We start from the raw sequence: 13,069 nt of genomic DNA, 5'->3' as shown, positions 1-13,069 counted from the left end.
TGGGGTGGGGTGGGGTGGGATGAAACCCACGGAAATTTCACCACCACCCCCATTTTCAAATATTTTTTGCTATTTCTTTCTTTACCCATAATTTTAGATAATATTTTACAGAAATATGTTTTCGAGAGAGTGTGGATTACATTATATTGAAAATTCAAAGAAGTTTGAAATAAATAAGTGAAAATGCAGAGGTTATAGAAGTTAGTGGTAACGAAGTGTGTGGAGAGATAACAAACGATAAATTCATCTAAAAAAAAACACATTAGAGTTTTTGCCTGTTTGTGTGAAACGGAGTAAAAGTTTAATATTAACAAAATATCTTTTTCTTACTTCTTAAAATCACCGGATATAATATATATATAATCCCAAATAGATTTTCCCATTGCAATTTTTGGCGCCGAAATGTGTTTCATATTTTGTGTGTGTGGAGAGAGAGAGAGAGGCCCTTTTGTTTGTAATTGGCTATCCTGTTGCAAGCTCAATCCGAGGAATATTAAAATAATACCCATCTTGTCCATTCTACAGAATAAGATTATACTAGAGAGCATCATAAGAGGGATGAATCTGTGAAACATGTTTAAGGTTGTTATCTTGAACACGAATGAGAATATCATGATTTTCATGGAGATCACCAACCATAAAGGATTGCTACTTCATTAGATGTAGGCTCATTAAAACAGCGTAAAATGTTCTATAGACGTAACGAACGCAGAAACGCACACTCATAGAATCGATATTGAAAATAGCAAAAGGTACACACACGCAGTTCAAGCGAAACGAAATGTAGTCAATATAGGTGCAAAACATACTTTTGTAGCATAGTTAGGCTATAAAAAAAATAGCAATTTATCATAAGTTAATATGCGTCACTAATGTAAGAAAGTACAGAAAGTCAACATTTATTTGGAACATGTACTAAAAGTTTTAAAATTCACGATTGAATGAATGTCACGGTGAAGTAAGTGAAAGTCCAAGAAAATTCAATCTTACATACAAAAATAATTTATTTTATAATTTTGAAACGAACGCTGAACAAAGTGAATAAAAAGGAAGATGCTGTTTTTGAACTGTGTAACATTATAGCCTGTAAAAAAATACTGAGTAACGCAGTAAAAAGGTTGTGCGACGTTGACACTCACAGTGATGAAGAACACAAGGAGTGTTAAAGAAAAATTATCTTGAAACAGATATATTTGAGAGTATTGTGAGTGGTGTTAAATGAAGCAAATGTTCATGTTGGTAGTTCTTGAAAGTGAACGTTGTTGTTTGTTTGATGTCCAAGCTGCAAGTGAACTTTCAATATCCACGTGTTTCACTGTTGGGGAGAGGGGAAGTTGCATACATAAACTAAGAGACACACACACGTGCATTAATGCACATGTGAAGCCTATCTTTGTCCCTGTTTGTATCTGTCTCTGTCTTTAGATGTGTGTGTGTGTGTGTGTGTGTGTGTGTGTGTGTGTCAGTCGTCACAAAAATGTATGTATACTGACAGATACATACACCGTCACACACATACTTGTCAGTCATCGGCCCAACGTAGGTAACGAGCGTGCGAACATACGCATATAGAAAATGTGACGTCATCGTCATTATGGTGGTGATATAAAATGTCAATAGGTGACTAAAAGAAAAATGATAATGTTAAATTTTTGTAATGCAAATATGTGAATGAAAATATAGTTTAGTTGGTAACCAAAACCTTACTGAATCTTTTGATACCCCTTACATGAAAATCGGCAACTCAGGTTTGAAATGCATAAGGAACATACGAGCACACGCACGCACGCGCGCACGCACGCACGCACACACACACACGCATACACACGCACGCACACGTACACACACACACACACACACACACACACAAACTCACAAACTCTCTTTTATAGTTATAGATAGAAGCCAAAAATGAAATCGAAATATAAAAATTAAGGAGATTAAGTCGATATTATAAATTTAGTAGCGCTATTTCTGTGGATGAATATGACAGTAAGGGAAACATTCGAGCCCCATCGTACTCAGAAACCGTGTATATTTGATTCCGGCAGTGAACTAGCCGAATCGTTAGCAAGCCGGGCAAAATGCTAGGCGGCGCTTCGTCCGTCTTTACGTTCTGAGTTCAAATTCCGCTGAAGTCGACTTTGCCTTTCTCCCTTTCGGTGTGGTTGATAAAAGACGCACTAATTGAGCATTGGGTCGATTTGATCAACTAACCCCTCCCCGAAATTGATGCCAAAATTTGAAACCAATGGTACAAAATTCTTCCTTTAAATTCTAACTGAAAAAGAAACATTCATTATATTACAATCATAGGAAAGTCATGACGACCTCAGGGTTATAATCAGGTTAAATAAGCAGTAACGTAATAACTGAAAATTCTACAGTTGTTAATTAGTATTAAGGCGATTATAGTCGTTTTAAGAGAAAGAAGTTTCAGAAGAATGATGGAGGAAAGAATGAATGAAGATTTTCTCTATCTATTCAAATACTCTGACTGTAATAATTAGCTGTTAACTGCATCTTATATTACAGTTATACAAGCATTTATGTTGTTTATAGTGTCAGACATGATTAACTTCTAAGAATGATCGATGCCTCCAATTCATTAGAAAGAATCCAAAATAATACATTTCAATGAACTATGCATCGTTTAAAATTAAAATTACAGCATAGATTTATCCTTGAGTAGCTAACAAGTGAAGAAGTCTGTTAACGTTATAAATACAAGAGAGGAATGGAGTTGATCTGAAAGCACGTCAGTTTTGTCTATGAAGATGTGTTGTGAAACATCCAACTTTCTCTACGAGAAAGTATAATATATCTTTAAACAGAGCACTTTATTTTACTCCTACGCCTATAAAGGTAGCTCAGCTAATACACTATGGATATTTTTCTATTACAATACAGGAATGTTGTCCCAAAGTGGTATTTCTATCATTCTCATATTCTATAATCACTGTGTCACTGTATCGCCCAGGCTATCAGATGTTTTTATACATCGCTGGTTACGATAAGTTTCCAGTTCTTTCTTCATTGCGTCATTCTTTTCCATCTTGTTCCAAATCATTTAATTAAATCTTCTCATTGTTGTAGATGTCTTCCAAGTGGCCTTTTTCGATCTCTTGGATATCACTCGGTAGCTGTGGGGATCCACCTGTTGTATGTGAACCTTACGACATCTCCGGCCAAGCAGAGTTTGTACTTTCGGTATTCTGCGATCCCATCGTTCACGCCACTACGTTCTCGAATTGTTTAATTTCGAATATGCTCTCGTAGAAAAGGTTGAAATAGGGTGGCAAGACGAGAAATATGTTGGAAAATATGGATCGGGAAACGAAAGAGTAGGTTTGATTACCATGGCAGCGGCAAGAATACTAAACATTGGGAACAATCTATTCAGGAAGCAATCTGGAGCCGCTCAGTATAAAAATGAGATTGACTAAATCGTGGTCGACAAAGAAAGAGAGAAAAGCTCTTCACATCTCAATGAAGACTCAACACTCAAGGCCTTCGATGTGACGCAGTTGCAGAATGCTATCAAGAGGAAAGTTTGGAGTCAACTTGAAAAGCTTGACGAGCACTACAATTCACTGGTCCAGAAAATTAAAGTTGTGTGTAGAGGGTGAGAATTGCAAGCTAGCCGGACCCTGACAGAAGAGACAAAGAAAATATTAGAGAAACGAAAAAAACTATGAGGAGGAACATGAAAGATAGCCTAAAGTATTCTGTTCTCTGCAAAGCTATTAGGTGATAGCGTCGAAATGAATGCATTGCTGAAATCTCTGAAAATGCAATATGTCGAGGCGCAATACACAAACTGCTCAAAGATGCGAACTCAGTATGTACAATTGATATAGCTCTGCCATCGCCACCAGTAAGAGTTCCAGTTTGGAACGGCGTCAAACAAGGAAGTCCCATCTCGCTAAAGCTCTTTACCGTATGTCTAGAAATGGTCATCATGGACATTGTCTGGGCAGAAAGCGTGAACATTAACTGCGAGCTACTCATCTCCGATTCGCAAATTATATTGTACTCAACGCGGAAGTCACAAATCAGCTGCAGACCATACAGACAGAGCTGGACACCCAGTAGGCCTTAAAATGAACCACATGGAAAGAAAAAAACCACGCGGTCCAAAGATGTAGCACAGAGCCGAATAGAGGTTGGAAGTGATGAAATGGAGGAGGTAAAGGAGTACATCTACTTAGAGCACAAAATGGACATACGCCGAGAAATAGATGCTGAAATCTCGAAAAGAATAAGGGCTAGTTAGAAGGTGTTTACCTCAATAAAAGATGTGCTCAAATCAGAACTGGACAATACCATACGAGCCAGACTTTTCAATAGCACCATCCTACCTGAGCTCTTATACGCAAATGAGATGTGGGTTACTACGAAGAGGGAAGATTATCAATATTCTATAATAAGGATTCAATGTAAAAACTACTTCTTACGGTTCATTATTCTTAAGGTAGCTGACTCACATATTTTCATCCAATTTCTATTCGGGAAATTTAATTACACTAGTATTGTATATAACATGTTTTAACTGCGGATCCTACTATTCACCATAAAATTTTCTAAATTTATCACGTATTGTTATTATGAATTAGAATAAGATAAAACTGATATGAATTATTTTGTAAAACTAATTTATATTAATGAGTTGTATCCCCCACTTCTCAGACATTAGAAAGAGTTTGTTCGATTTTATATCAACTTCTAAAACTGAATGAAATCATTTTTTTACGAGATTTTATCCCAATTCACAATTGCAACAGAACCACGTTAGGTTTTTTTCTCTTATTATAAGGCTGTGTTTAGTAGTAGTAGTAGTAGTAGTAGTAGTAGTAGTAGTAGTTCTTGTTCTTTACTATTACTACTACTAGAATCATTCAACAGAATTTTAAGTCAGAATTAAGACAAAACAACACGAACTAAATACAGTTAAATCGTTTAATCCGGCATATTACCATCTTTACCCTGTTCGCCATCCAGATGTCACACGTCATTAATTGACCTCTTCCCACATTTAGTTAATCTCTCTAAACACAGCTCCAAACATTTTATTCACCATTACGTCTGTATTTTAAAGTAATAAAATAATGCTACTTCAACCAATACTAATCAATGGGTGGACACTGACTTACTAGAAACAGCAGCCAAACTTGCACAAAATCGCATTCTACCGTTTTAGAAAAGAAATTCAGGCACATTAGCTAGTGCGGTCCCACGTGCAATGTCTTTACATGAAAGACGAAATAGTCACAGCTGGAAAGCCTATGGTAATAGCTAACCTCGAACTAAACAACAATTTGCAGTAACTTTCTTCTCCAAGTAAATCATTGCAAATAAGAAATATAATTCATATAATTAGCAATTCTAAACAAATTCGAACGAAGACAAATTATAACATTTATGTCTACATTATTTCATTCTTGCTTTAGTTTCGTGGTGCTTTATTTTACTTTGGGTTTTATGCTATCGTTGTTGCTGTCATCGTCGTCATCGCCGTCATCGCCGCTGTTGTCTCTATTACTGTTTTGTTATTTTTATATTCATTGCCTTTCTTTGAAGTTAAATCACGGCCGCAAAACTAGTAAGTACAGTAATAAATTCAGCATTTAATTGCTCTATTGCTATTCTTTAATAAATTGATATTTATTCATTTCATAAGAATTATTTTCTAAGATTCACAATAAGCTTTCTTGCTATCAACTGTTTCCTACACCCACAATAACCTTATAGTGATTTTATCTGAACTTTATGACAGCTGCATCATCAGTAATTGATTTGACTTCTTTCAGCATGTAACAAGGAAGTTGTTGCTTGCTACTTCTTCCCGCCAGCTAGCTGTAAATGACAGTAAATTGAACAAAGCAAGGTGTATCACGGAAAGTGAAACGGAAAACTGTTGTGTTTAAATATTTACAAATATTCATTTAGAATATCACAAATGCAAGCCATTTAAAGGTCTGATTCGATTTTGTTACCAAATTCTAGCAAAACATGTATCACAAAACTTTGCGGCGTGAAAATCAATAGACATGTATAAAGATAGATAGATAGATAGATAGATAGATAATGTAATATATAGGTGTTTAACATATTGGCGGTATGTTAGATTAGACGTTTAATAGAACATTAGTTCATAAGGAACTCTATACGAAATGTGGAGTCACATGCGTCTTCTTCATATAAAAACAAACATTTATAAATTTCAGCATATCGAAACATAACTTTTCTGAATGTGAAGGACATTGTGCTTGCCTGTGCGTGCGTGTGTGTGTGTGAGTGTGTGTGTGTGTGTGTGTGTGTGTGTGTGTGTGTGTGTGTGTGTGTGTGTGTGTGTGTGTGTGTGTGTGTGTGTGTGCATCTGTGCTTGTGCTCGCGTGATGTGCGTATGTGTTTGTATATGTGAGTTGTGTGTATGTGTGTGTGTGTGAGTTGTGCGTGTGCAGTTGTGCGTGAGTTGTGTGTGCATATGTAGTTGCATATATATATATATATATATATATATATATATATATATGCGTGTGTCTGTGTGTATCTGCATACTGGTACATCAGCCACAGTAATTCGATTTTCTCACCCATCTTTCAATACATTTATCGGAGAGAAACTCTCCTTCTATACTTAACTGGTGACTCCTTCTGGTCAGATACCGTCTACGTAAGACGCGGATATGAGGTGGTAATTCATTGCGAAAGCGATTTAGACGCTCGCTAGCTCTACCCGACTTCTCAGACTCTCAACGTGTTATTGAGTAAGTCAAGGAAGTCTGGCTTTAACTGCGTCTCAATTCCTCACAACCTAAGGTGTGAACACATCTAAGCCCCAAACATTTCAACCAGACCTTAAGTTCAGGGGATATGTATCTCCATAAATCGAATGACTTGTCACTTGACTAATGCGTACTCCCGTAACTCATTTCTTTACTGCCAACAAGGGGCTACACAGAGGGGACAAACAAGGACAGACAATCGGATTAAGTCGATTATATCGACCCTACTGCGTAACTGGTACTTATTTAATCGACCCCCGAGAGGATGAAAGGCGAAGTCGACCTCGGCGGAATTTGAACTCAGAACGTGGCAGCTGACGAAATACCTTAAGCATTTCGCCCGGCGTGCTAACATTTCTGCCAGCTCGCTTCCTTGCGTACTCCCGTAACTACTTCATATTCATTCAATTTGTCGACCATCCTGATTTCCATAATGTCTGACAGCCTTACTAAGATGGCGACTGCATTTAAAAACATAGCTCTCTTTTGTCTGTCTCTCGGTAGAGGCCTCTGATCTGGACGGCTTTACTAGCAATCAATGAGGACTGTGTGGAATCGACTACACAACAGAGGGTAAGTGCTAACATTTTTACAGGTACTTTGGCCAAAATCTTTAACATTGATTTTAACAAAGACATTAAGTTGAAATTATTAACAACTCATGCAACTAAGAATGATTTTAGTTTGCTTGAAGCTGCAACAGACGTATACAAATACAATAGCGAACAAGTTTCGTATGTGACAATAATGTTTGTTTGGCGAACAATCTAAACCGCTGTTTTGTCCCTCGCACATTCACTTAGTACCTCCCGTAACTCATATGTCGTTAACCTTTTACAACACTTTACTTCTCCTGGTAATAGTTGACCCTAACCGTCGAAGTTGGTAAGAAAGTTCACTCTTCTTAGTTCACTGTTTCCTTATCCGGACTAATATGTTGGTCTAATATTTCTCTTTTTATTAGACCCCACATCTGTTGCTTATGGTAGCACCCGACAATTCCCGCTTAAATTATTCGCTAATCTAATCCTTGAAAGCTTTCTGTACTCGAAAAGCCTGTTGATCTTTTGTTAACCATATCTCTTTCTACTGACCAAGCAGATCATAAATTTCGGGATATTTTTCACCAAGTAACCGAATTTGTTGCCACTTGAATGGTTTTTCCGGGTTTGCATGTGTATATTCGTGAAATTTAGATGCTACTTCTCAGACAGTTGGAACTGGTTAGTCTTCGAGATTTTGCAACCTTTGTCTCGTTCTCACTGAATGCCTACATGTTTCCAATATGCCACTTTAGTCAACTAGTGACACTAATGAGTACTGTTTTCTAAGAAATGTCTCAAGATATCTGAAGAAATTCGGTCGTTCATCACGTGCCCGGGCGTAAACAGCACTAGCTTGAAAACATCAATGCCAATCGTTGTTTTTTACATCCAGGACCACCAACTCCGAATCAAAAAGTATCATGCTCATCTCTAGACCCAAGTTTTTCTGAAACAATCCTACCATGCTGTTGAAAGCTGGCTGATCGAAAGAGGTCAAAAGGATGACCAGTGGATGTGTTTCGGAAATTCTGGTCTCGCGGATGGCGTTTGTGCTTGTTCCTGCATATCAGGTTGCATATGAATGTTGTTCGGTTTTTGGAAAGGGCACTTCTGTTTTATTTGCAAGATTTGATTTTAGAAGTTGTTTTTTGTTGATGCTGCTGCTTTTTCTTATCAGAATACTGAGTGTTATTTCTCATACGGCTGTTGCTACTGTGACGTTTTTTGTTATTGGATTCAGAGGTGTTGGTAACGACAAAAAGCGATCTTGCAGCAGGTATATCTTATGAGCTTTTTTTCAGTTATCATCCACCACTCGCATTCTTCGGAGAGGTAAACTAAAATTTGCAGGTGCATAGGACTCTGTAAGTAATCATGTTCTACTTTATTAAGGAAGGATATTGAATCCCATAACCTCCTTGTACTGACTAAGCATTGTCATCATCGTCCTCCCGTACTGCATTTATAGAAACACATCCCAGTACAGTTCATACATCTTCCAGGCAGGTGTTTCTATGTCTATTTTAGAGTTAGTTATTGTAAGTTTTCACTCCCTGTTATCGGTGCGTTTATACAGTAAGGTTCTCTCTTGTGTGTTACTCACCTCATCGACTGACAGTCATTATAACAAGACATGCATTATGGCCTTGCTTTTGTTTTCCAGTGGTGATGAACGGTACAATCTTGCAGTTATTGATTTTATTGTAGTTGTTTTGTTGTCGGTAGTAGTGTTGTTCTAGATACGCTATACCTCAAAACAAGACGGGATAGTCACGGCTGGAGTACTTCTTCATCCTACATGATCAGGTCTGATCTGTGACTAAATAACATAAAAAGAAATAATGTTGTTTAATTGCACTTCAACTTTTATTGAGTCAACCAATGTTCAAGTTCTTTCTAGACATCACCACACGTGTTTTTGAGAATAGTGTATCTAGGACTACATTACTTTAACAGATAGAGAAACTCCGTTGAGTCTTTTCAATAGATTATAATTCATATCGTTGCTATTGTTATGGGGAAGTCTTTCTACCGAGGGATGTTTGCGTTCTTCTTTTCGGGTCGATAAAATGAGTACCAGTCAAGTACTTTGATCGATGTAATCAACTTCCCCATCCCCTCAAAAACTACTGGTCTTGTACCAAAATTTGAAACCATTATTATGGAGAAGTCTTGGTCAAGTTTCTTTATCAAAAAAGTATTTGATCAGTGTTCTAACTTTTAACCATTCGATTGTGGAATATCAATCCTTACAAATACGGTTTTTAAAATGTAAGTTTACTTACCTTAAAGAACTTGGAAACAATGTTAAACTAAATTCAGGATACTACATTGAACAAAGAAAAAGTTAGAGAAGTTCTTTTTTGGAATAGTAACTAAATGTTTCCAAACACATATATCTGAATTTCATAAAACTATCTTTGAAATATATTTGGCGAATACAGCACCAAATGATTTCCACTACAGAAAATATATAGAATATTTGCTCGAAGACAGGGTAAAAAATCATAAAAGGATGCACGTTAAAAAAATTGATACAATATGGTATATTTAATGTAATCAATAGCAAAATATGTGTTTTAGTATGTATAGTAAACTACAAAACTCATACATTTATACCAACACAACAGATATACTTCTCTTAACGTTTTCACACCTAGCACTATTCATTTGAAGTCGGTAAAAACAATTTTGTCTTACATGAAGTAAAATACGGAAAAGGCAAACTGGAAAAAAATTTGAATCGAGTAAAACTTTGAGGGGAAAATTTATAGAATGTTATATCCATGAAAACGAAAATATGAAATTTGATCAAATTATTTCAAGATGCAAAAAAATGATAGTTATGGAAAGAAAGTTGGCAAAAGACGAAAGAAATAATAACGATATTGGAAAGGAACATAAACGTTTTACGGTTGGAACAGTTTACAGCTAAAATATGAAGAGGCATTAGTTGCAGTAAACAAAATGTCTTTATTAATATTAGAGAAACATGGGAGTGGTGAGTTAGTTAATAAACTCTCAATGGTTTCATGTTGTATGACAACATGCAACATGAATGGATGTAAAAATCGACTGACTTAAAATGATCGTGTTGCTGATTTTACTAGTCACAAAGACGGAGTTGGAGAATGAAATGACGTTCTATAACAAACAAACAAAAAAAACAACTTGAGTAACATAACATAATTTGGAGTAGCGAAAGAAACACAAAGCATTCCTGCAAATTATTAAGCTTTAGTATTGGAAAAAAGATATCCAGAATATGTAGCTGTATTGTGTTGCTGCGTTTTCAGCTCATCTTCTACGTGTGGTATGATCATTTAATATATAAATTTTATTATTGTAGTAGCATCACTAAAGACATTAAATAAATGGAGTAACTGATGCTTGTGTATTTTGTTAGATATTTCAGATGATATTCATCTTTATACTCTTAATATAATGAGTAAAAGTTAATTATTCTTTTACACAAGAACATTTAAGTTCTAGATATATTCACTGCTTTTGAATATATGTCTTTATACTCGTTTCTTTTGATAGGAAGAATAGTTTTATCAACCTGTTGTTCAGGAGTGAAGTAATTAATCCATTGAACCTACTCCAGTGTAAATTACAGAATATTAGAGAGATTTTGTAGTCATCTGACTTGCTAAAAATACAAGCCAAATAAAACCAAATCTCACATTAAATAAATTTGGACATAGTGGATAATATAGTCGTAGTTACTTATAAAAAGACGGGAGAGTCATGATTGGAATGTTGTTGATCATCAGAACTACACTAGGGTTAAAGAAAAGCATGTTGATTTTTTTCCATTTTGTCGATACACAGAATGCACACCGATATATCCTCAGTATGCATAGAAGCAAGAAAAAATACTGTGAGGCGTTTTTCCTTCTTGCCAGTATACACGCATATACAGGGGTTGGACAACATAATGAAAACACCTAATATCATAGCATCCTAATTGTGAAATATCTACAAAACCATCAAAAGCTTGTTTATTTTTATGCTTCTTGATTTATTATTAGTGTTGCTTAATATGTTTTGCTGAAATTGTTGTTTCTTTTCAGAAATCATCAGAAAAAGATAATTAAAATTCATTAAAATAACAGATCTCTCGTACTTTCAGAGAGGTCAAATTGTTGGTGCTCGTATGGCAGGCGCTAGCGTAAAGAAAACAGCCGAAATATTTGATGTATCAAGAAGTACTATCTCGAAAATAATGACAGCTTTTGAGTAAGAGGGAAAAACCTCCTCGTCGAAACAAGACTCCGCAAGAAAACCAAAACATTCATATAGGGACCGTCGGACTCTTACGCGAATTGTTGGAAAGGATCACAAAAGCACAGTTCTCAAAATTACTGTAGAGCTTAATGACAACCTCGAGAACCCAAGTTCCACAAAAACTGTTCGATGAGAGATGCACAAAGCCGGATTTCATGAGAGGGTTGCAATGAGAAAACCACTACTTTCAAAAACAAACGTTGCACAGTGTTTAGAGTGGAGTAAAAACTTACAGAATTGGTCCCTACAGCATTGGAAGAATATAATTTTCTCGGAGGAGTCATCCATTACCTTATTTCCGACCGACAGCCGAATATACGTGTGGAGACATCCAAAAGAATCATTTGAATCAGACTGCCTCCTTCTAACTGTTAAACGTAGAGGAGGATCTCTGATGATTTGGAGGCCTATATCTTGGAAATCCGCCGGCTCAATGTTGTCCCTTCATGGCAGAATTAATAGTCAAGACTATTTAAGCATTTTATCTGATCAAATTTGTCCTATGGTTGCGGAACTGTTTCCGGAGAGAAACGCAATCTTTCAGGTTGATAATGCACCAATTCACTCAGCTAAATTTGTTACTGAATGGTGCGAGGAACATTCCAGTGAAGTTCGACATTTTATCTGGTTACCACAGTCTCCAGATCTCAATATTATTGAACATTTATGGTGCATTTTAGAAAAACAAGTAAGGAGTCGATATCCTCCGCCATCGTCGCTACAAGAACGGGGGACAGATTTAGATAAAGAATGGACAAAAATTCCTTTGGAAAACATTTCGAACTTTATACGTGTCCATACCTGGTAATATTCAAATATTCAAGCTGTAATTACTGCCAAAGATGGTCCTACCCCATATTAAAGTACATTTGTTTGAAATTTTAAGGTGTTTCCATCATTGTATCCAACCCGTGTATATATATATATATATATATATATATATATATATATTACATACAAAAATAAGAGGAATGACCAGCAAATGTTGATCCCTATATGCCAGAAATAGATGCCGAATCATCTAACCACGAAAGAAATATGTTCTCAGTAAAAACTTTAGCGATACAACAGACTGTAAACGGGCAAGACAAATGAAAAAAATACTAAATTAAAAAAACGATTAACCTACGAAAACATGGTTTCACCTGTTAAAATTTACATAAGTAAATATCTGCAGGATCGTCAGCGTAAGTCTGTCGATATGAGAATATAACTTCCAGAACTAGACACAAGACGTCCATCTATAGAGGAACACGTGTAGAGTTCTGCAAATTACATTCAGTGTATCCTTTCAAATGTCTTCAATCTGGCGCGCTAAGTCCGGAAATAATTCTGCAGTTAATAAACTCTCGCAGCTAAATTTACCGGTATGAGAACATCAATTATTTAAAATTAATTAATGAGGGTAGAAATTGAAATTAATCAATTAAAACCAGTGGTCTAGCAT

At 36.0% G+C, this 13,069-nt stretch overlaps 1 protein-coding gene across 3 annotated transcripts in view; it reads left to right on the top strand.

Moving 5' to 3' along the window:
* The window catches only part of LOC128247586 (uncharacterized), an 84,597-nt gene that overhangs the window by 62,712 nt on the left and 8,816 nt on the right, over nucleotides 1-13,069 (top strand). Inside the window, exon 1 of one of the 3 annotated variants that reach the window (XM_052967075.1) lies at nucleotides 7,311-7,360. The exons of the other annotated variants lie outside the window; for them this stretch is intronic. Within the exon in view, the coding sequence (XP_052823035.1) occupies nucleotides 7,326-7,360 (35 nt within the window). The 5' untranslated portion in view covers nucleotides 7,311-7,325. Of the gene's footprint in view, nucleotides 1-7,310; nucleotides 7,361-13,069 lie in introns of those variants that run through there. 3 annotated transcript variants of the gene reach the window in all.

Source organism: Octopus bimaculoides, chromosome 4, assembly GCF_001194135.2.
Source record: "Octopus bimaculoides isolate UCB-OBI-ISO-001 chromosome 4, ASM119413v2, whole genome shotgun sequence".
NCBI classification, from domain to species: Eukaryota; Metazoa; Mollusca; class Cephalopoda; order Octopoda; family Octopodidae; genus Octopus; species Octopus bimaculoides.
This window is presented reverse-complemented; position numbering and strand designations above follow the sequence as displayed.